Source organism: Muntiacus reevesi, chromosome 9 (genome assembly GCF_963930625.1).
Source record: "Muntiacus reevesi chromosome 9, mMunRee1.1, whole genome shotgun sequence".
Lineage (NCBI taxonomy): Eukaryota > Metazoa > Chordata > Mammalia > Artiodactyla > Cervidae > Muntiacus > Muntiacus reevesi.
Genome location: NC_089257.1, coordinates 81,219,717 through 81,245,701, shown reverse-complemented (window position 1 = coordinate 81,245,701; position 25,985 = coordinate 81,219,717). Strand labels below are relative to the sequence as shown.

At 36.3% G+C, this 25,985-nt stretch overlaps 1 protein-coding gene across 1 annotated transcript in view; it reads right to left on the bottom strand.

Annotated features, from left to right (window-relative positions):
- CNTN5 (contactin 5) overlaps window positions 1–25,985 on the bottom strand; it is a 1,527,443-nt gene that overhangs the window by 344,064 nt on the left and 1,157,394 nt on the right. The window contains exon 9 of the mRNA XM_065944251.1: window positions 13,053–13,155. Within this exon, the coding sequence (XP_065800323.1) occupies window positions 13,053–13,155 (103 nt within the window). The remainder of the gene's footprint in view (window positions 1–13,052; window positions 13,156–25,985) is intronic.

The window sequence follows — 25,985 nt, the reverse complement described above, 5'->3', positions numbered from 1 at the left end:
TTGATGTCAAATTAAAAATGGCATGTGTGCAAGGAATTAGGAAAACATAACTAATAATGAAGAGGAAAACACTAATCAACTGCAACTGACACAAGGAAAGATATATGGTAGAATTAGATAGGAACATTAAAAGAGTTATTGTAACCACGTCACAGATGTTCAAAAACCTAGAGGAAACATTCAATGTGTTATTTAGGAAAAAATAAAGGCTTATATGCATACAAAGACATAAATATTTGTAGCAGTTTAATTTGTAATAGCTGAAACTTGCACGCAACTCAAATGTCCAACAGGTGAATACATGAACACATTTTAATATAGCCAATAAATGGAATACTACTTAGCATTATAAAGGAATACATTATTGGTACAACTTATATGAATCCCAACAACTTATATGAATCTCATGATAATACAACCATACCTCAGAGATATTATGGGTTCAATTCCAGATCACCACAATAAAGCAAATATCACAATAAAGCCACTCAACACAGATTTTTCAGCTCCCCAGTGCATATAAAAGCTATGTTTACAATAAACTGCAACTTAATAGTGTACATTATTTAATAGCATTATATCTAACAAAACAATGTAGTTAACTTAATTAAAAAATACCTGACTGCTATCATCTAAACCTTTAGTGAGTTGTAATCTTTTTGTAATAGTAACATCAAAGATTACAGGTCTTCATGAAAAACATAATAATAAGAATGATAATAATAAATAATAAAACATTGAAATATCGTGAGAATAACCAAAATGTGATACAGAGACACAAAGTGAGTAAATGTTGGAAAAATGGCCCAATAGACTTACTCAACTTGTAAAAGCCACGGTATATGTGAAACATAGTAAAGTGAAGTACTGTAAAGCAAGGTGTGCCTGTATACTGAGTGAAAAAGTCAGACAAAGAAAGCTGCATAGTGCATAATTCTGGTTATATTGGACTCTAGAAAAATGCATACTAGTCTATAGTGACAGAAGAGAAATCAGATCAGTGGCTTTCTGGGGGTGGGAATGAATGGATGGAAAGAAGGGAAAGATTACACATTTATATGCAGATGTTTATGGGTACTGAAGAGCCATGTGACATTCATGGGGGTATACATGTGTTAAAATGTATCACATTGCATATCTTAGACATTTATTGCATGTCAATGCTCCCTCAGTAAAACTTTTAAGAAGCAGTTTGAAGAAATCTTTCAACAGTATAGTTAGTTTATCTAAATGAACACTTGAATCAATATATTGTTTTTCTACACATTTAAGTCACTGAAAATGTATTAGAATATTTATCCTTTCTAGTTTACTCCTTTAATCCAAAAGTGAAAACAAAACAAGAACCTAATGAGGGTAACCATCATATATGTATCTCTTTAACTATCACTCTTTGTGGTTCTTCTACTTTATGTTATTTGTGACACAGACTCAGTAACAATCAGAGAGTTAAGAAATGATGAAGCAAGCGGAGGAGGGATTCTCCTGGACTAGCTTCCTTTGTATTCAACGCCCTCTTTAAAGGTACTTGTGCTTGGACCCTCACAGATGACATGATTGGAAGTAACTGAGATTGTTAATGCTAGAATAACTATTGTTGACTTAATAAAACAAAAATATACACTTGACAACCATTTTCCTAGTAGTTTCCAGTGTTACAGGGCAGATATTTTGTTTATTAACTCAGATTTTTAAAATTAAATTGAATATAAATGGAAGAAGACTATGTTATCACTCAGGTTCTGACTTTATCACTAAGATTAGACATACCACATTAGCCTTAATTAATCTAATTCTTTACATCCAAGGCACTTGTGAACATGACACACCCTTAAGAATAATTAAGAAACAAAATACTGCCAATTAAACTATAACATACCATCAATTGTAAAGTATATCTAGGCTTCATATATGTAAGCATTTTTTTAATTTATGCTTTTGAGTGTATTATACCTATGCTTTCTTTTAATGGAGTGTGGCTATATGTAATAGTATTACATGAACGTGGAGGAGGAAGATTTCTTCCCCTTTATTTCTGTGTAGGAAACCCTGATGCATGTTCTTCTATCAGACATATTGAGGAAGCTACATTTCTCTGTAGGGATATATAAAACAAGTGACCTGATTTCATAATGGACCTTCCTTTGAGAAAATGGCCATAAATAAGACATTCTAAAAGTTGTAACCAGATTGATTCGATCCCTGAAAGAAAAGTAGGGGCTAGAGGTGGCCAAAAGCACTTATCACTTGCTTTTCTACTATGAAACAGCAGCTGACATATGTCCCCACTGAGTATCACTTTTTGTGTCTACTGGCTATCAGTTAAATTTATCCTCCAAACTGAAACATATTATTACAAAGATTTGACATGAAAACTATTCTGTACCACATAGCTACTAACAACAACAGCGACAGGAACAGAAAGTAGGTGTTGCTATATTGCATTACAAAAAAGAAAATAAAGAAAGAAAACATGATGACAGAGGTTTAGCTTTCTTAACATTTTCTACCTTGAGATACTCTTTCTACTGATTTAATTATTTATTCACATACACATACATCCATACCTGCATTCACATGTTTCATTTGCACAGGAAACTCAAACTGCTTAATTGCATCATATCCTACCATGTGCATGTGACTCTAGCACTGAAGATCAAGCACACAGCCAGGGACCATGAATGCAAATAGTACCAAATCAAAAGAGAGAAACTTTCTATTGTCATCTGAAGTGGAAAATGCTTACATATAATGGAGAAACAAAAATTACCTAAGGCAAAAAGGCATGAGCTATAAGATAATTCATAACCAGTTTAATTATACATTGTGCATGCAGATACATTTCATTTAGTTGCATATTTTGCAGCACTATTATATTTGCAACATAGAAGTGAAGGATATGAAGTTGTAATGCTTTAACTTCAAGGTACTTTTTTCCAATAAATATTATTGCAAAGATAAATAAAAACTTAGCTAATGTTACCTGTATGATAAAGGCATAGGAGATGGTTTTGAAAACTACAATTTAAGTAACAGCCTTTTCCATGTGATTCACCCTCCCTACCTCATCTGAAGAGCATCTGTTTCCACGTTTTAAAATTCACTAAAATTCCAAAGACAGAGATTGCCTCTCGTTGCTCAATTGGTAAGAGCTCAAATTTAAGAGTGAACAAATAGGGGCTTCCCTGGTGGATGAACTGTGAAGAATCTGCCTGTCAGTGTAGGAGACTTGGGTTCTATTCCTGGTTCAGAAAGATCTATTCCTGGAGCACGACTATTGAGCTGGTGCTGTGGAGCCTGGGGGCTGCAACTACTGAGTCCATGGGCCACAGCTACTGAAGCCCTCGCATCCTAGAGCTCCACAAGAGAAGCCACCGCAACGAAAAGCCCGTGAACCGCAACTAGAGACTAGCTCTGCCTTGTTGCAACTACAGAGAAGCCTGCGTAGCAAAGAAGACCCAGCACAGCCATAACTAGATAACGAATTTTTTTTAATGAGTGAACAAATAAACTTTGTGTGTGGTCTTCAGTGTGCTATGCGTGTGTCATTAACATCACAGATATTAATACAAATGAAAGTTTTCTCTTCCATCAAGTATCTAGCTAAAAGACCAAAGACATTCAGATATGCCGCATCCTCTGAATCTCAGGCTAAATCCTAAATTGAAAAGAAGACTTACACTAGAATTGGTGGGGTTAGATAATCATAAAAATTTTCTGTTTCCAGACCCTGTAATATGACTTCTAATTTTATGATTAATAAGGCTGAAGTGTTTCCCTAAAAACCCAAAGGAGGCCACAAACTTAAATATGTCATGAATAAAAGAAATACTATGTTTTTGGAAATTGTAGTCATGAGGTTATATAAGGCTAAAAACCTTTATATTATAAAACGTAATATCCCTCCATCAACTTCCAGTGGAAGAGGTTATTCTATGAAACTACAGGGAGATTTACCCAAAGTAAAGTTCTTGGATGTGTCTAAAAGGATCCAAGTATAAAGCTCAGTCATTTTGATATTATCTCTTGCTTTATGCTCTTGGTGACTTGTCCTCTATACTAATATTACTAATCACTGGGATACTTAATGCATCCAGAAGAATAGTTGCTTTGATAAAAATGGAAATTATTTTTAGCAACTGAAAAGTGTTACAGTAAGTTGGGAAGGGCTTTAGTTTTAGAATCAGAAGACCTGGTCTGCTTCTACAGCACGTTAGCTCTGAGACCTTTTGCAGGTATGCAGTTTTTCTGGTGAGGCAGTTTAAGCAGCCCTAAGCCAGCTCTGGAAGAATTAGAAATATGATGACAGTTAGCTGTGACTCCAAATGTGAAAAATAAATTGCTCTGTGTCCGTAGAAATAGATGACACCTCTGAGAGCAAAAGTAAATAAAGCACTCTCATAGTTGGCACTGTGGAAGGAAGAATGTTGAAAATATAAAGAATATCAAATGATGAAGCATCATATGATTAGTCTGGCCAGCTTGCCCAAGTGTCTTGGACTAATCTTTCCCTGCAGAATCTCATTTCTCCATCTACAAACTGATAATAGGCTATGCAATCTTTAAGGTTCTTTCAGCACCCATTTCCTTTAGGTACCATCTGAAATGAGGATGTGTCCTTAGCTTCAACAACACTGAAGCAACCAATAGCTCACAAGTGAAATTTTCTTGAATCCATATGTACCATTTCTCTATGATAGCTAAACATTTATTGATTCCTAGACTCAGTAACTAACTCCTATCCCCAGATCCTTTATCAATCTAACAATTAAGTAATTTGAGTTTGATTTGATAGACAAATACCACACAACTCCAATTTATTTTTTAATTTCTGCAGTCCTTAGTGACTGGCAGTTTCAAATAAACAGTATTAATAAATCATCAATCTGTAACTAAAGAGCAGGTTCTTTGACGAACGTTCACCGGTTGCAGACGGTGGGGAGTCTCAGAGGAATATCTGTCATTCTCACAGTTACAATGGGACGGAAGAGGAGCCATTTGAGACGGTTAAAGACTGGTTAAAGACTGAGGAAAAGGGAACACAAACTACCGCAAAAATGACTTTGTGAATTGATAACTGCTACTTTCTTATTTGCAATAAAAGTATAAAAAGGGAAAAAATTACTTAATGTCCTGGTTTCCTAACAGGCATTTGATGGAGTGTAACAAAAGATGATTTATAAATGCTATCTGAAAGAGAGATGGAGCAGGAACTAAAAGGGGCAGGAAATTGAATGTATTCTTCCCTCCCACCTCACCACCAGGGTTCAGATGAGTCTGGAAAGGTCATTCACATAATTATTACAGTAACTGGTTCAAGGCCTTTTGAGCACAGCTGATCCGATTGTGTGTTAATGGCTGTGAAAGCAAGATAAGGAACATGTTAAGTAAAGAAAAAAAATCTGCCTGTAGTGCTGTTAGCTTGCAGGATTGTCACAGTAGATAAGCCAATGTTGCTTTAAAGCACATGGCTTCTTCATTACAGAATAACCCCAAGTTTGCCCTTGTGTAAGGGGCCACTTAAGCATCAGTGGCCAAATTTTAGTTTTTCGTTGGTGGTGGCTGTGTGACATTATCTAGTGATCTTTCTGGTGTGTGCAAAGGTCATATGGTGAAATGAAACCTCACAAAAAAGCTGTAGTTAATATAATGTGGTCTGAATTTTCAGGGCCAAAACACGTGAGAGGCACCTGGAGATTTCTGTCTGACCAAACCAAGGCAATAATATACCTCCTGTTACAGATGATTGACCACATTCTCATATTTGGATTACATTCAGTAAACATATTCAACACTTGCTGCATAGAAGAATACTCTAGGGATGCAAAACCTTAGCACAGTAGGCAGATATACACAGCTGACCCAATGGGGCAGGCTACCCAGTGAGAGATGGTTGTTCATACGGCTCCAAAGGATATATATTAAATCTCAAGTAAAACAGGTAGAATTAATGGAGAAGTGGCATTTGGCTTAAACCTTGAAGACTGAACAGGGATTGTGAGAGCAGGATATTTTAGACTGAGGGGTCCAAGTTACAGGATCAGAGAAGAGGGATGTGTGTGGGGATGAGGTCCAGGAAGGGGTTGTTCATGGCTGATTAAAAGATGAGCTTGAAAAGGTAAAGTGGAACTTGTGCTGGTGTTAAATTAGCTCCTGTAGCTTCTTCCTCACTCTGCTTTGCGATGCAAGGACCAGGACTCTAGAAACCACATTTCTGCACTGCAAAGAGAAGGCTCTAGAAAGAGGCTGTAAGACTAGAGGAGGGAGAAGGGATGTGCTCTGTACTGCTCCCTCTCTGCTTGGGATTCCTGCGAATGGCACCTCAGTGAGGCATTCTTCCCTAAGCGGCAAAGGAACCTAGTTTGAGTTTTTCCAACACTTGGAGTTTCAGGTACATCACACTCCCACCTCAGAAAACTTAGCTCCAACCCCTGGCTGGTGGAGGCTCCTCAGGGGTCTGGGTCCCAGAACGGTGCCTCCAAACTTCTTAAATTTTAGTAACTGCAACTCTTCTGCAGCCAGAGAGGTGGTAGCTACTTCTTGTACTTAATAACTCTGCATAGTTCCAAGTTTTCATTTTGCTCTACATGACCTTGTTAACAACTTAGACAGATCGGACTTACACACTGAGCACAATCACTTGAAAATAGCACCAACTTTCTTTTTTTCCCTTTCCTAGTGCATTTCTTTTTAAAAATTCTCATTTTATATTAGAGTTCAGTTGATTCATGATGTGTTAGCTTCAGGTGAATAGCAAAGCGATTCAATAATGCACATACATGCATGCGTGTCCAATCACTTCAGTCATGTCCGACTCTTTGTGACCCTGTTACAGACTGTAGTCAACCAGGCTCCTCTGTCCATGGGATTCTCCAGGCGAGAATACTAGAGTGGGTTGTCATGCCCTCCTTCAGGGGATCTTCCCCACCCAAGGATCAAACCTGCGTCCCTGATGTCTGCTGCATTGGCAGGCGGGTTCTTTACTACTAGCACCACCTGGGAAGCCCTAATACATATACATATAGATACATATATCTATTACATATAGATAGATACATACACATATCTATTCTTTTTCAGATTCTTTTCCCATATAGGTTATTACAGAATATTGAGTAGAGTTCCCTATGCTATATGGTAGATACTTGCTATTTATTTTATATATAGTAGTGTGTATATGTTGGGGCTTCCCGGCGGTAGGGGCTTTACTAGCAGTAAAGAACCCACCTGTCAATGCAGGTAGACATAAGAAATTTGGGTTTGATCCTTGGGTCAGGAAGATCCCCTGGAGGAGGGCATGGCAACCCACTCCAGTATTCTTGCTTGGAGAATCCCATGAACAAAGGAGCCTGGCAGGCTACAGTCCTTAGCGTCACAAAGGGTCAGACATGACTGAAGCAACTTAGCACGCATGCATGCAGTGTGTATATGTTAGTCCAAAACTCTTAATTTATCCCTCTCTTCCTCCTGCCTTTCCCCTCTGGTAACCATAAATTTGTTTTCTAAGTCTGTGAGTCTGTTTCTGCTCGGTAAATAAATTTATTTGCATCACTTTTTCAGATTCCACATGTAAGTGTCATCATACGGTATTTTTCTTTCTCTGTATGACTTAGTATGATAATCTCTAGGCACACCACATTTAGAGATAACGTTGAAATGAAATATTTATTAGGGTCCTAAGAGAGTCCTTACTTTCATTGTCTTTTAACCTTTTATCTCTCATTTCCTTTCAAGAGTACTGTGTCCAGTGTTTGAAAGCCAACCTGGGAAATATCAAAGGCACTGCTTCTTTCCAAACTAAAGTCACGAAGCTTAATGCTGATAAGAAAAGGCAATACCCTTCATTTCTATTTCTCGCACATGCCACCAACCACTTTAAAGCATTGTATAATAATGTACTCGCCAAAAGGCAGCCAATTAAGTCTGCCTGACTCTAACCTTCTACTCTTAATCATTCAGTCTGAGTGGGCGGATGAGTGGCAGGCAAAAGAGAAGGTTTAAAATGTTCATTTCCAACCCTGACCGGTACCATGTTTCTCCTTTCAGGAAACATTTCACCTAAATTATTAGACGGCAAACGGATCTTATTTTGTTATTGCAGCAGTGTGGGGAAAAAGCTTCCAAGATTCTATTGTCTCACTGATAGCCTGTTTTCCTTTTAGTGACTTATTTTAAGCACTTCTACATTATACCTATTCTAATTCCTCTGGTTTGATCCCATACCGTTGGAATTTCTCCCTCTCTCCACTTTGGTGAAACTGGAGAACAGATTGTGGTGATCTCTTGATACTAATCTTCCATATGTCTAAAACAGCCTTTTCTTTTCAAAGTGATTAATCCACCTTCCCATTTTTATACTTTGCTGTATTTCCCAAGCCTTACACACCTTTGTTTCCCAGTGGATCCTCTTTAAGTATTTCCCATTCCCCACCCCCCTGGGGAAATCATGCCTTTGCAGAACTGAACAATACTAAACATAGCATGTGACAGTCACTTCATTCATTCTCTCTGTACTCAGTGCTGCATAATTCTATTTGCAGAGTGGTTTCCAAGGGGGTATAAATAGCACTCTCCTGTTGTATTCTTTTGCAGTAGCTAATAGAAAAACCATATGATTATTTTAAAAATTCAGATTTAAGTAGAGATTTCTTTAAAAGCAAACTTACAGCTTACAACTTTACTATTGACTTTTAAAAATTTATTAAGGGGTGTTTTTATTTTTATAAAGTACGTTTCTTTTCCATAAAGTGAATATTTTTAATTGAAGTATAGTTGATTTACAAACGTGTCAATTTCAGCTGTATAACAAAGTGATTCAGTGATACACACACACATATACAAGTACACAGGAAAAATATCCTTTTTCATTATGGTTTAATCATAGGACATTGGATGTAGTTCCCTGTGCTATATAGTAGTATCTTGTCGCTTATCCATTCTATACCAAACAGCTTGCATCTGATACCTCCAAACTCCCACTGCGTCCACTCTGCCCACCACCCCCCCAGCCCCCGGCCACCACCCATCTGTCCCACTGTCTGTGAGTCTGTTTCTCTTTCCTAAATAAGCTCGTTTTTGTCACACTTTGGATTCCACATTATAAGTGAGATCATAAGGCATTTATTTGTATTGTTTAGGTTTTTATTGGACTATAGTTTAACATATTATTGGAGTATAGTATAAATACAGGATTATAGTATATATATATATACTATTGCAGTACAGTATAACACAACTTTACAATGTTGTGTTAGTTTCAGGTGTACAACAAAGTGAATCAGTTATACATATACATATATCCACTCTTTTTTAGATTCATTTCCCATATAGGTCACCACAGAGTATTGAGTAGAGCTCCCTTTGAAATGTAGTAGGTCTTTATTAGTTATCTGTTTTGTATATAGTAGTGAGTATATTGCAATCCCAATTGACTTTTTATTTAACTTCAAATTAAGCAGGTTGGTGAATTTGTGTGATACTAAGGTACAGTAAACTTAGGTAATCTAAAATAATTTGCCTTTTTGCTCTTCTCCTTCAAGAACACAGAAAATATTATTAGTTTATATATCTTTAAATTATCTTTATTTATTTTTTAATTGAAGGATAATTGCATTACAGAATTTTGTTGTTTTGTGTCAAACCTCAACATGAATCAGCCATAGGTATACAAATATCTCCTCTCTTTTGAACCTCCCTCCCATCCCCCTCCCCACCCCACCCCTTGAGGTTGATACAGAGCCCCTGTTTGCATTTCCTGAGACATGCAGCAAATTCCTATTGGCTATCTGTTTTACATATGGTAACATAAATTTCCATGTGCAACTATGGCTGCATTAATTTACATACTCTAAGTTGCAAGAACTGAATGTGTTTAGGGACAAATTATGTAGAGAGGTAAATATACTTTTCAAAAAGAATAAGAACATAGCATTTTTCTTTGTGGGCAGTGGTGGAAGTGTATTTTGACATGTTTAGAAAATAATGTCTATTATTTATTATGTGTTAATAAAAAGTAGACTGGATTAAGTAGGCACATAGCTTTCGGAGTTCATCTATTCCTTCAAAAATTATTTCCTGAGTGTTGTGTGTCAGGCACTGTGGTAGGCATTGGAAATACACAAGTGAAGAATGCAATCAGGATCCCTGCCCTCACGAGGCTTAAAATTGAACGATGGGTACTTGCTGGTTATTCTGTTTGTCTCCCTTACCAGTCACCCACATCTTCCCTCAGAATCTCCGCCTTCCTTTTGTATTGCCAACTGTATTCTCTGGGGTTGCAGGCTGGCTTCTAGTTGCCTTTCAGTCATGAACTCAGAAGGAGGAGATCAGAATGCACAAAGAAAAAAATCAGGATGTGAATTTCCTGCTCCTTTCCTCAGCTGTGTTCCTCTAATGCATCTCTGCACAGATATAGCTGCTGTAGAGTGGTCCCCGGACAACACCGCATCTTCAGGTCTCTGCTTCAGGTGAAACTGCCTTCCACCCTTGCTCATTTTGGCTTCAGGGTGAGAATAACTTCCTGCTATCACTAGTCTGCAGATACTTCAGTTTCTTTCTTAGTTCTCTTGGATCTTCAATTTATGCCTAAATTCTTTTGAGCTATCTGAGTCTTTCCAGTTGGATTCCTGACTGATAAAGTGAATTTTATTTTTTCAAGTAGTGAAACACATATGTGAATACTTTAAAACTGTGTTAATGTTGATGAAGAAAAATACAAGATTTAGATACAGAGTAATGGATGTGAGCTATATACTTCAAGTATTGTAGATGAACTCTTAGAGAATGATGTTTAAGTTGAGGCCATAGAATAAGTGGGGACCTGGAAGAAACAAGGGCAAAGCCCACGAGATAGAATAGAGCTTAGTATGCTCCATACCAGAATTTGGTTATATTAGTCTATGGGGAACATTTAGTTAAACTACTCTATGTGGACAGACTCAGGGGGCAAATCAGCTTGAGTGGCAACATGCTGATGGATATCTAGTGACGGGTACTGAAGATTTTGGACAGGCAAAGGTATAACAGGGAATCTTGTACTTATTAAAGTGGGATCCAGCTCAGGTGAGCTGTAGGAATAAAGCAGATGCTCAGGTATTAATTTGAAATTGCTGTGATCATGTTGAGATGCAATGATGATCTATTCCACATGATAATGTGCTCTACAGAAATTAACATATGTAAAGATGCTATTTCTTTGATCTTATTTACTTTCAACAGAGTGCTAAATTAGTCTTTCGGTAGGGATAAATCTCTTCATAGCATGTTCTTTTTCTTTTTCCCATAATTGTGACACTTCACATAAAGAATAGGCAGCAGAGACCTTCTTGTCAGTCTGTGTGCTTTGTTCACCTTCCTACATATTTACTTATTTTCATGGGGAAAGAGGGAGTAACAAAAAAGGAGTGGAGAAGCTGAAGAAAATATAGTATTAAAAGAACTTAATTTGGCAGTTAGATCCAGCCTAGAATGAAAGGGACTTTACGGATCAATTTACTAAGCATATTTCAAGACTTCCAAAAGCAAACATACCAAATTTATTAAATAAGCCTGCCTGGGGAAATATCCCATATTGCTTTTTCTCTATAAATCTAGTTCTCTAATTTGTTTTACAGTATGACCTCCTTTCATTTGTGGCTTTAGTGCAAATTCTGACATTTAAAAATTATTTAACTGTACGATATACTAAAACCTTTGACATCAAGCCAATATAATTATTTTTGTATTTATCAGAATTGAGCAGTTCACTTGGGGCATTTTCAAGCATACCTGACACCACAACTTTGGAAAATTATGAAAAACATGACTTTTAAGGTAATATTTAATTATTAATATATATGGGTTTGGAAATCTTCCTGGGATATCTGCCAAGTAACTCCTGGATGAATTTTAAGTTATTGAAATATACTTCCTCTTACAGGCATCTTTTGTTAGACTGCTCAACACTTTTGATGGACCAAACAACAATCTATTTTTTTTAATTGATTATGATCTGACTGCTATTTAGATTTAAACAGAATTGCACATTATTTCAAATAGTTTTTATATTACAAAACATGGTGATTACTATTGTTATGTTCTAAAACACCTTTTATTAGCAGAATTTTTCATATTTACTAAGATTTTCACACCCACAGACTAAGCCTACTACAAATATATTTATAGAGCATGTTTTATTTCCAAGTATGTTACATTTATGCTGTGGGAGTTTGCTCACCATGACTGAAGTTGGATGATTAGTAACTCTGATAGAGATGCATTTATGCAAATTATAATTATAGAGTCTAGAAAGGACTCTGAGGTCTTATCACCCTAAAAACACAAAACAGCAACAGTCTATTTAAAATAAATCATAATAGTCTAATCAAATATAATCAAAATCTCACTCATGTTTTCATGCCCAATATTCTTATTGTAAACATCATTGACAAGTGATTATACATTGTGAGATTTAAAGTCTCAGAAGTAAATCATTAAGCATAGCAGGCATTATAGTGTGGTATAAATCATCTTCCTGATTTGGGGAATAATTGCATGTTGTACATATTGACAGTTGGTGTTATCATGTTACCATTATTCCAGAAGAGATTAATTTGTTGAACCAGAGTAACTATTATCTTTATGATTTTTATACTCTTGTCTTATTATATCTTGTCAGAATCTATATCTTTTACATAGGGAGAGGATAGGACCTCATCCCTTTTTTATTTACATCATTGCTGCATAAAATTTAAGAATGATACTGAAATTTTAAGACAAGTAAGCAAAGACATGTGAAGCTCTTCTTTTATTACATTTCCTTTATGTTAAAATAGCAAAATTATATAAATGTATATAAATGTATATTATTGCTCAGAGAAATGACCAAAGAGATAATTATAATTGGTTACTTCATCAATTCCCATTTGTCTTTCTTTAAAAAACTGAATAGCCACCAAGGAGCTTCAAGGTTTAATTCAAGGAAAATAAAACCTAGCAAAGTAAATGATATAAAAATAAGACATGTCACATTTTAATAAACAATTGTGCCTAATTATAGAAGTTTGTGTACTTACTTGCCAAGTGCAAAGCACTCCATCTTAACAGTTGTTCCCTTAGCAGCTGTAACTGTGGAAGGGAAATGGACCTCAATTTTTGGCTCATATTCTCCCATCACACCTGGGAAATAAAGAATAGTCTTTAAACATTAAATGAATGTCACAATTTCTTTCCACTTCTGGAGATGTTACATTGAAAACCACTGTGTTGTCCACATCTGTCTGAAGACAGCTAAATTTTTGACGCATTGAAATAAGAAGTGCACACAGACTTAAATTATGATGAAATTCTAATCTATCTTTAAGGACTGGATTGCATGTATATTCAATACCCTTTAAAATAATAATTATTGAAAGTGCCAATCAACATTAGTAGTTTAGCTACTGATTATATTTCAGAGAAAATAAGTAACCATGAACAAATCCCATTGTAAATAATGGTGCTGTTTTTTTTTTTTTTTTTTTTTTTTTAATAAGTAAGGTCCTCAGAACTTTGTCATTGTCAGATAAATGAATGCTTGTTAAGTCAACATATATTTATTGAATATCTATAATAAGCATACATTCTGTTAGGCATTGTGGGAGATACAAAGATAAATTATCCATGGGTTGTGCTCTCAAGCATTCAAGCGTATTCTTAAAAAAAGAAACAGTATTTACTCAAGGGTAGGAAAAGAACGGGGCTTCTCTGGTGGCGCAGTGTCAAGAATCTGCCTGCCAATGCAGGAGATGCAGGTTCAGTCGCTATGTCGGGAAGATCTCCTGGAGAGGGAAACTGCACCCATTCCAGTATCCTCGCCTAGAAAATTCCATGGACAGAGGAGCCTGGCGAGCTACAGTGAGGTCCTCGGTCCATGAGGTCGCAAAGAGTCGGACATACTAAGGATCACAAGCACCGGAGAGAAGAGTTACACATCAAAATCATTGTAATGTAAGATAGAAAGTGATGTTAAAGTATTAGTCACTCAGTCACTGTCTGTGTCTTTGTGACCAGGTAGACTGTAGCCCACCAGGCTCCTCTGTCCACGCGATTCTCCAGGCAAGTGTACTGGAGTGGGGAGCCATTCCCTTCCCCAGGGGATCTTCCCAACCCAGGGATCGAACCTGGGTCTCCTGCATTGCAGGCAGATTCTTTACTGTCTGAGGCACCAGGGAAGCCCAGAAGGTGATAAATGCCCTGAATGAGGTATCCTGAAAGTATTATGTGCCTTTGAGGGAATTATATGAATAGTTAGCATTTGTGTAAGTGAGAGAAAGATAGGAGAAAGTAAATGGAACTGCAGGAACAATGACAAAGAGACCAGAAACCACCAGCAATAGGGATATCAGTTTCTCTGGCCTCTTGATTTGTGAAGGGAAGTCATACTAGGCAAATTTGGAAATAGAAATGGGGTCAAAAAACTAGAGGACCTTGATTATCAGAGGAAGGTATTCTAACTTTAATCTGTAAGTAATTTGGAGTCATTGGAGTTTCAAATAGGAGACTGCCAACTTGTGTATATATATATATCTGGAATTGGAGCAGAGAACAGTAGATCAATTATATTGCTTCAATAAGATAAGTTAGAAGTAATGAAAACCTGGACTTGAGTTATATAGTAAAAAATGAGAAGAGGCATTAGAATGAGGAAAAAAAAAATAAGAAAGACTTGAACTTGGCACACAATAGGTGTGCTGGTGAAAAGGTTGTGGACCTCGTCAATAATAACACTAAGAGTTACAGCTTGAGAAGGAGGTTGAGTGATGTAAGTAAAAGAAAAAATGATACAGTGGGAAAAGCTATGGTGGGAAAGCTGACTTTCATTTCAGGAGTATCATCTTTGATGCTATATAATATTCAAAATGCAGTGAGAGGACAAAGCTGGCGGTAAGTTTGGGCAGGTGATATGCACTTAATGGCATCACTCACAGGTGGCGGTTAAAGCCACGAGCTTGGAGAGGGTTTTGACATATCAGAGAATAGTATACTATGAGAGTCACTTTGCTGCACAACAGAAATCAGCACGATACTGCAAACCAACTATACTTCAATTAAAAAAAAATACACTAGTGATGACTCCAGTGATTGCACTCTCTGTCAGTCGTGGAGCTAATTTCCTCCCCAAAATAATTGTTAGCAATTCCACAGAGGACACAATTGTGATTCAGCACAGATGCTTCTCTAAGGAGTGTTTGTGTGTGTATTTCGGCATGTCTCTCTTCAAAGGCATATGTGTACATAGAGATCTGTGTATGTGTATAGCTCTGTGTGTAATTCCTTGGTGCGTGGGGGATGAGCAAAGAGAGAAGAGAAAGAAACTCAGACAGAGAAAGAAAAAATATGAAGGCAAGATGCTCTGGACACGCAAAGAGAGAAATAGCTACCTTTCGCCAAAAAAAAAAAAAAAAAAAAAAAGACCTTTATATTTTATATAAAAAACTTTATATTTTATATAAACCTTATATAAAATTTATATTCATTTTTATTATAATTATTTTTTTTAATTTGAGATGGTCTTTGAAGGAAGAATGTGAACAACTTTAGATAGAAAGTGTTTAAGTTCACTGTGGAGAAGAACATTATCTCAGCTTTTTTTTTTGTACTTTTTTGCAAAGCAATCATTGAGAAAATATCACTGATTTTTCAGCAAGCTTGTGGACACTGGCTCTGTTTAAAACTAGACTATGGCATCTTTGACATGTCAGTGGCCTCTGTGACACTCTTTTTCTAATCTTTAAACTGGGGGAATAGAAGAGAACTACCATTAATGTAATGTGCTGCTCTGTCAGGCTAATTCCCCCGATTCCTTCCAAGTAATGTTCCCTGAGCACCAGAAGCCTGGTATATAGCTAGGGAACTAAGTGGTCAGTTCTACATCACTCAGAACAGATGTTTAGGAACTTCTCCATCTCTTTCTCAATAATGTTTTTCTCTTCAAACTTCTTTTTTCTTAGATCATTCTGCCCTACCCACATATTTTTCAACTTCCTTTCTTTTACATTTTTATATTTTTCTTTTTTCCTACATATTTCCTGATGTATTTGGCCTGCTGACTGAGTGTATCCAATGAAAAGGAGTTTATCTTCAATGTCCTAATACTTGGAAGTCCCCATATAAACACTCCCCGGCATCCTATTCAGTGGTTACCTTTGACTGCCCGCCTGAAGCAGTCCCTGAAGTCAGCTTGTGATCTTCTCATCCCCTCTTAACACTGATTCTATAGTATTCTTGTTCCTGTCTGTCAGTCTGATGATTTAACAATACATGGTTTACCATGATGACTATTAAACTTAATGCCCTACTTGCATAGGTCGCTGTGAGTGTTGGAAGTTGCTGAGTTCTGTAGAATGTTGTAGAAAGGCAGTGAAAGTCAGACTGAATTTAGAAAATATTTCATATAATTATTTGCAGCACATTGTTTAAAGACATCTCAGAAGACCTTGAATCTCCAAACTCCAGTAATTTGCTTTGATTATTTATTCCTATTCTAACTAAAATTTCCCTTTATAATCCATTTTTATAATAATACTTTTGCATTTTTTTATTAAAGCCTGTCTACTAATTGTTCAACATTGCAGACCTTCAAGACTTGGATCTGCCTCTAAATAATACCAAGGGTGTTACTGACACTATGGGCTAATAGGAGCCAGGCCCATGTCTTCTCTCAATTCTCTTCCAGATAATGTTTGTGAATTGCAAAGAAGATATTATTTTATAGGTTTAATTCTTAAGGGTGACTCTAAGGAAAGACACTCCTCATAGTATTTTGGAAATAATTTTTGTCCATGTAAAGGCTTCTGGTGCTCCTTAAATGATTCCTGTAGAGCCAAACACATTATTAAGCCTCACTCCAGGGCCCAGGGGGTTTGTTAACATCTGAACTGGATATTAAATATAGAAAGTTTAAATGCAAGGCTTCAAATTATATTACCTAGCTTGAACTGCACTGTAAGAAATAACTAGTTCTTTGAAATTTCACTCTGATAGGATAGATGAGAAAACTCCTTAGGAATGTCTTATTCTTTAAGGACTTGATTACATTCAGGGATTAAGCTTTGCTTTGTGTTTGCTTTGCAATGGGATAATTATGTTAGAGCTAAAATTCACATTAGGTTATATAATTTACCTTCTTTTTTTTAAAGATGAGAGGGTTGAGTCCAAAAGGTCAAGTAATTGGCTCAAAGTCCTATTGAAAGCTGTTGGTGGAAATGGGACAAAGTAGGAGTTTTTTCCCCTATTTACAGCTGTTTTCTTGACATCACTCTGTTGAGGAATTTTAATCACAGAGTATAAGAATCCAGGCATATCACATGTACCAATCAATCATTAACTGTCTACCATGAATATTTGGATTATTTCAACTGCAATTTTTAATATCCCATCATATGCAGCTTAGCTTGTAATTTCTTTATTTTTTCAGTATGCTCTGATGACAAAAGGAAAGAGAAACAGCCTTATAAGACACATAAAGATCAAAATTTTAGGCTTGTCTCTTCAGTCAAGGTAACTTTTATTTTTTGATAACTCCTGGTATTAAGCTAAATATGCTCAAGAGACACTATGTTCTGTCTTCATCTTGTTCCCCACACCTGTCTCTCCTGGCTTAGTTGGCTGACCCACTTCGGAATTATATGCCACTAGAAGATGACCTCAAATTACTCTAGTTCCTAGTAAACAGAAGGCTTCCAGCTGATAGCACAGCACTCTCCTTCTATGTCTTCATGGTTGTTGATTTTCTTATATTCCAATTACGTGCAAAGAGTTAGGGTGCTTTTCCTAAGTGGAATGCAATTTAGAGCAGTGTTTCTTCAAGTGCATTGGCAGAACAAAGATACAATGACTTCACAATAATTTGGAAAATTTACTAAAATTTTAGGCTACAGGTGGAGAAGGAAATGGCAACCCACTCCACTATTCTTGCCTGGAAAATTCCGTGGACAGAGGAGCCTGGAGGGCTACAGTCCACGGGGTCGCAAAGAGTCAGGCATGCCTGCATGCAGGTTACAGAGCTCAATTTGAAGCCCAGTGATATATAAACTTTGGAAATGGGACTACAGACTGCATATTTTAATTGTTTTTTTGATGGTTTTATGTACATTAAAAAAATTCAAATTTGGCCCTACCTTGATACTGACTTTTATCACGTTACTTGTCATTTTGAGATTAGAGTGTAGCAGACAAATGACTGAAAGAATGCCATACAGAGAGTCTATAATCATATAGCATTCAATGATGGCTTGCCATAACAGTAATGAGCATTATATTTAACACATATGTACTGCAACTAACACCAGAACTGGGTTTTTTCCTGATAGTCTAGACATCAGCTCTTACTGGTTAGTGTCTAGGAGATTGCAGTTGCTAGATATATCAAATGAGACTTCCATCTGACACTAAGAGTAATGTCATGTCTAGGGTACAGAACTCATGTCCAATAAACCTTAAAAATTCAATTTAGCTAATGACTTAAAAAGGCTTGTCTGATAACCTCATGTTCAGGTAATGGGTATTCACATTTTTGTCTTGAACATTTTTGCCAATCATACTCAACAACTGTTCCTTGTCTTCCAAGAATAGCTACTATTTTTTAGTGCTTTTTTGGGGGAAGTACTTCTATCTTCTCTAGCCATGAGAGTTAAATGGGAGCCACTATCTTCCTATAGGATCTGCTGTAGTTATTAACTTGTCATGGGCATCTGACCCAAGCTTTACCAATTAGATTACCTCACTGCCTTGGGCACAATCTTTGACTCATGGTTGGGCAGCTGAGGTTTTTGAACTCTGGACTAGGAGCCCATCTTACTTTCTCCTTCATGGCAAAACAGAGCCTGCATGTCTGAGAGCCACTGAAGCATCCGTAACTGGAAGGAGGCAATCTGACATTGAAGAGAATTAAGCTAATGACAATTCAGATAGAATTAAGCCAATGCAGGTAGAGGAGAGATGAAAACAGAGTACTGGTAGCATGTCAGTTCTACTTGGGATTTAGCTACTTGATCTTCTCCCAGTTAAATAAAATGAAGTCCCTGTTTTGTTTAAGTTATTTCAAATAGGGTTCCTCAGCTGCAGCCAAAAATGGCTCTGACTGATAACGCATTGAGCTCAGCATAACCAGTGGTGACTCTGCGTCAGATTCTATTTCATAACTTATCTGGTGGCTCAGTGAAAAATAATCTGCAATGCCGTAGATCTGGGTTTGATCCCAGAGTCAGGAAGTTCCCCTGGAGAAGAAAATGGCTATCCACTCCAGTATTCTTGCCTGGAGAACTCCATGGACAGAAGAGCCTGGAAGGCTACAGTCCATGGGGTCAAAGAGTCAGACACGACTGAGCGACTGACACTTTCACTTTCATCATGCTCTAGATTAGGCAAAGTAGAAAATGGAATGGTGGTGGTGTATATCAATATACACAACCCACAATGTTTCCTATTTTAAAACATTGTACATTTTAATAATGAAAGAAATCCTAATAAATATAAATACCCTGTATCTGTGTTCTATATCTATAATATCTACATTGTTGTTACTGTTCAGTTGCGAAGTCATGTTGGACTCTTTTGTGACCCCATGGACTGTAGCCCTCCAGGGTCCTCTTTCCATGGTATTTCCCAGGCAAGAATAATGGAATAGGTTGCCATTTCCTTCTCCAGGGATCTTCCCAACTCAGGGATCAAGCCCATGTCTCCTGCATTGGCAGGTTAGCTCTAACACTGAGCCACCTGGAAGCCCCTATATATCTACATATCTCCTAGTAAAAGAGGATAAATTAATTGGAAATGTATAAGATAAAGTACTATGGAAGTTGAGAGGAAGGAGAAACTATTGACTAAGAAAGTTGAGAAAAATGGGAGATCTGCTTTAAATGGATTGTGACAGTGGGATTGCTGAAGATGTAATGGTGGAGGGTTAGTGACTCTCAAGTGGAATACTCTTTTAACAAAGACATGGAAGTGAGATTCTGTTTGGAATTTTGTTGTTGTTATTTAGTCACTAAGTTGCATTTGACTTGTTGTGACCCCATTGATTGTAGACTGTCAGGCTTCTCTGTCCATGATATTTTCCAGGCAATGATATTGGAGTGGGTTGCCATTTCCTGCTCCAGTTTGGAATTTTATCAGAAATTTAACTTTATTGCATTGAGTATGAAGGACTAGTGAAAGAGAAATTTCAAACATACGTATGAGCTAGAAGATAAACAATATTTAGGAATGTTGTATTTTATAAATTGTCTATTAGTATGACTCAGCAGTGGCTTGATAAATTTGCTTGAGCACTTGTTTGGAAAAATAGTGACAACAAATGATAGGCATCTGATATTTTAGAGATAGCACCAGGAGTTATTATTATTCATACTCTTTGTTACCAGTGATTACTTACTGGCTAATTAAACACAATAAGTGCAATGAAGATGTAAATAGGATAAGTATCAAAATGAAGACTTTTTGAACTAAACTATAGTTTCCACAGTTTATAGTCAGCACATTTAGATGCATTGAAATGACTTCATGAAATGTCTTAAGGATTCTCCCTTATTACATGAGAAGTATACCTGATGAGAGAAGGGAGAAAGGAAATAACTAAATAGGTCACATTATGCATATGTGTGCATGCTCAGTCACTCAGTCATGTCACTTTTTGCAACCCCATCGACTGTAGCCCACTGGACTCTGCTGTCCCTGGGCTTCTCCAGGAAAGAATAGTGGAGTGGGTCACCATTTCCTCTTCCAGGGGCTCTTTCTGACACAGGGATCAAACCCATGTCTCCTGCATTGGCAGGCAGATTCTTTATCACTGAGCCACCTGGGAATCCACACATGCCTATAAATATGGCAGAATTTTGCTTAGGATTTTCATTAGTTACTTCAGTCACTCAGTGATGTCCGACTCTTTGTGACCCCATGAACTGCAGCATGCCAGGCCTCCCTGTTATCACCAACTGCTGGAGTCTACCCAAAATCATGTCCATTGAGTTGGTGATGCCATCCAACCATCTCATCCTCTGTTGTCCCCTTCTCCTCCTGCCCTCAATTTTTCCCAGCATCAGGGTCTTTTCAAATGAGTCAGCTCTTTGCATCAGGTGGCCAAAGTATTGGAGTTTTAGCTTCAACATCAGTCCTAACAATGAACACCCAGGATTGATCTCCTTTAGGATGGACATGTTGGATCTCCTTGCAGTCCAAGGGATTCTCAAGAGTCTTCTCAAACACCACAGTTCAAAAGCATCAATTCTCCAGCGCTCAGCTTTCTTTATAATCCAACTCTTACATCCACACATGACTACTGGAAAAACCATAGCCTTGACTAGACGGATTTTTGTTGACAAAGTAATGTCTCTGCTTTTTAATACGCTGTCTAGTTTGTTCATAACTTTCCTTCCAAGGAGCAAGTGTCTTTTAATTTCATGGCTGCAGTGACTACTGCAGTGATTTTGGAGCCCAAAAAAATAAAATCAGCCACTGTTTCCCCATCTATTTGCCATGAAGTGATGGAACTAGGTGTCATGGTCTTAGTTTTCTGAATGTTGAGCTTTAAGCCAACTTTTTCACTCTCCTCTTCACTTTCATCAAGAGGCTCTTTATTTCTTCTTCACTTTCCACCATAAGGGTGGTATCATCTGCAAATCTGAGGTTACTGATATTTCTCCCAGCCATCTTGATTTCAGCTTGTGTTTCCTCCAGCCAAGCATTTCTCATGCTGTACTCTACATATAAGTTAAATAAGCAGGGCAACAATACACAGCCTTGACGTACTCCTTTTCCTATTTGGCACCAGTCTGTTGTTCCAGGTCCAGTTCTAACTGTTGCTTCTGAACCTGCATACAAGTTTCTCAAGAGGCAGGTCAAGTGGTCTGCATAGATGTGGTACAATACTGTACTCATCCTTTCAGGACATATTAAATATCAACCTGTGATTTGTAGATAAGTGATGCAAATTCCAACTCCATCCCTGACTCTGTTGAAACATTGTGGCAATGGATAGAACCTTTGTGGATCCATTTTCTCACGTATAATTAGATTACTACCTGGTATTGTGGGTTTAGATATCTAGTAGTGGCATGTTAGGGAATATATGTTACACATTAACAGATCATTTTTTTTTTTACTTACTGTATTTTATAGTAAACTAAAAGTTAAAATCTGTGGAAACTTTAATGACTTAAAAATGTGCCCAGATGCTTTCTTTTCAATTCTCTGATGAGCCTCTAAGTAGACAACATATTGTTTTCTCACTTCAGAAAAAGTGTATGTTATCCTGAATGATAGTTTCTTCAGCTGAGTCATTGTTATGTAAATGAAGAGGTAGAAGGATCTCTTAACAAAAAGAAATAAGTCACTTGCATTACCTTCAAATACCTGCACCATTATGAATATTGTTTATCTGGGGAGATTGAGAAGAATCAGAGTTTTATTATGGAAGATGTTTTTCATCACAAATAAATATACTTTGAAAATCAGGGAACAGAATCAGAGTTAAAAGTAAGGAATAGATTCTTTTTCCCCTCTCCATCCCCAGGAATAAATTGATTAGTGGGTTGCCTCACACTGTAACTGTTTCCCTCTGATTAATGAATTTTAAGATACATTTTCTTCCATTGTTCATGCTAGAGTCATTTAGGGAGATATACCCCTTTCTCGCCATCAACATCTATGGCATCATTCCCTGTGAATCCATAACTTGGAAAAAGAATTCATAAAAGTAAAGTCTAAAGAAATAACTATATGCATGCTCAATTGCTTCAGTCTTGTGTGTGTATGTGTATATATATATACGTATATTTTCATATGTATATTTTTCAAAACAAATATATAAGCTCAGTAACATTAAAACAGCAGGCTAAAAAGAGCAATCTTGAAAAATTTGATAATTAAATTTGGAAATAGAAGTATATTTTTAAAAACTTTGAAAAAGAAGTATATTTAAAAGTTTTCCTTTAAAAAAAGTATTTTGGTTATTTTTATAAATTTCTAGTGATAAATAAAATTACAGAACCTTTCCAATAAATATGTCTACATAACCAAAATATATACAGTTTTGTAATAAGTTCATTATTTATAACACTTGTGGTTGATTCTTTGACATGTTTTCTTTGACTTTGTGAATGTGTGTGTGTGTGTGTGTTTATTTTTGTGTGTCTCTTTTGAATAAGAAAAAGAGAGAAAAATTTTGAACTTGCTAGAAATTTTAGTACTCTGACTTTTATGAGATTCCACCAGGACCTACGTTGAGCATAACAACAGATCAACAATTCAGTAAACTAAGGTTCTTATTTCTATAGCCAAGGACCTTTCTTTGAAAGTCAGTCCTTCTTTGAATGGGTCCAGTAATAATGGGTAAAGAGCACTAATTACTCAAAAGGAAATTCACTAAAAATAAAAAATAATGGTTCAAAATGACATATTGATAATCTAATAATTAAGTGCTTTGAAGGTCTCTAAATAAATGTATGGGAATATTCCACATTAATCAGAGTTGATTCTTTCCAAATGTGATTGAAATTAGAAACTATATTTCTATACAATTCATTTGAATGCTTGTTTCTATCAGAATCTTCTTACTATTAGAAATGGTAAGTAAATTGCCTCAGAAGCATGGTGGATTTTCCTCATTGCATTAAGCACATTAGTCATAAACTGCTATATATACAATTCTTTCTACAAGAAAATAAAAGCATGCAGTGTGGTAAAAATAAGACAAAGTCAAACCTCAATTATGAAGAAGCAGTTTCTACACACATCATTTAGAAGATAGTGAAGATATATTCAAATTTCAGGATAAGACTAAGCCAATTGTAGGGTAGAAACGTGGTGTATAAAAGCTGAGCCACATTTGAGGAGGAGAAATAAAGGGAACAGCTATACACTCCTTTAATTAAGACGACTAGAAATATTTGGATTCAGTTTCCAGTCCCAAAAGTCAAGCCATACTAAATAGCCTGATCTTGGATTTCTCTAATATCTCCTTCCTCTTAACATTGCATGTATTTTCTGAAAACAAAATATCTTACATATATTCACTTGAGTGTATTCCACTTCATTACAACCTCCTAGAACACTCAACCACATTCCCTTTTATTTCTAAATTTTTAACGTTCTTCAGAAAGATTATTCCTTTCAGCAAAGTTTCTTACCCATAACTGTCTATCTATTCATAAAGCAATCACCATTTGTGGACTTAAAATATCCTGGAGGAATTAGTTCTGCCAACTCGGTTGATCAGCTGCATAACTCTGGGAGAAAACGTGACAAATGGGTTGTTTTAAACTATTGTTAAAACTTTATTTTTATGCTTTAATCTGCACAGATTGCTTTTTCACTTCAGTCTTGTTATTGAGAGTGCCAGCACTCCTGCTGTCAGCACGCTCATTTAAGATACTGAACTTACCAGGCCTTATTTACTCTGTAAACAATTCACTACGTATTTTACCTCATATACTCTTACTGATTTCAGAGGCTGTATGGATGATATGGTTCAAAAGATACTTATTTCAAGAGAGGGAATGTCAATCATCACAGCCTCATCACAAGGTTTTCTATGCATTAAAGACTTGAGATATAAAGAGAGAATAAACATTGGCTGAACACCTGCTATAAGCCTGGTGCTATGTTAAGTGTATGCAACTAAATTGTCATTTAAATCTTTCAAGCACAACAAGGTAGATATGATTATTCCATTTTAAATGAGAAAAAACTGAGTATTGAAGAGTTTCAGTATCTTGCTCAATATCTCTGAGCTATTAAATGACAGGTAAGGGGTTCAATTCCAGTACTTTACTAATTCTGAAGCCAACTTTCCCTCATTATTCTATGTTCCTCCCCAGGAATAGTTCCTGTTGCTTGCAAAGTAGAATTCATTTAGTCAATGCCAGTTCTGTAGATAACTTAGTTCTACTTGAAATATTATTTTCTCATGAAAGTCTTTCCTAACTCTCTCCTCTGTCACTCTCCATCCAACCAGGCTAATCTCTGTCACTTTATCTTTCATGTGCAGATACACACATATACATATTACATATATATGTGTATATATGTCTGTATAATCCTCTTTACTATCTCTATGTATATACATAAACATATAGAGGGAATATATTTATATATTATTGTATTCGCTTTTTTGTTGAAATTTATCACAATTATAATCAGTCATTCTATTTGACTGAATTTATCTGTTTTGACTCAATATCTGTTTTATCTTCTAATTTACAAGCTCAACCAGGAGTGGGACCACCTTGCTTTGTTCCTTTTGTATCCTTAAATAGTGCCTAGTACAAAGTCTGGACTCAAGAGTACTTGATAACTGAATTAATGAATCCACTTGTCATCAACTGTGTGAAAGATGTGGGATAAGCGATATGGGAGCTAAGAATATTTTATTTTTATGTATTTCAATGCTTATGCTCTTCCTACATTGTAAGGATAATTGAAAGTAATTTTCTAATTTGAAATTATAAATTAGAGATTATATATATTTTGTTTTAAATTATTATGATTTTATGTGAGATTAAAAATATTTTGTGAATGAATGAAAGTATCTCTACTTCTCTGTTAACTTGATTTTATAACATCTTTCCTATCCATCCCTTTTCTTCCATTCTGATATTCATTAATTTGAATTCCCTTTCATTTAGCTCATTAGCTTTGACAATTGCAAAGATCTTTGGTGACATGAGTGGTGGTCATTAATGCTTCATAATATTAGACATAAGAGAAAATAGAAGAGAAATATGAGATAGAGGAAGCCATACTGCAAAGGAGAGCAGAGAAAATAATATTAGAGCAGAAGGAGTGTTGAATCAAGGAAAGGTTACTACTTAAGATAGTAAATATTCTAATATGTTTATAGGTGAAAATAATTAAGTATGAAGGAAACAAGTGCTGCTTACAGGAGAGAGGGAATAATTACAGAAGGAAACTCCCTGAATTAGGTAAGAGGGCATGAGATCCAGCACACAGAACTGTCAAGAACAGTTCAT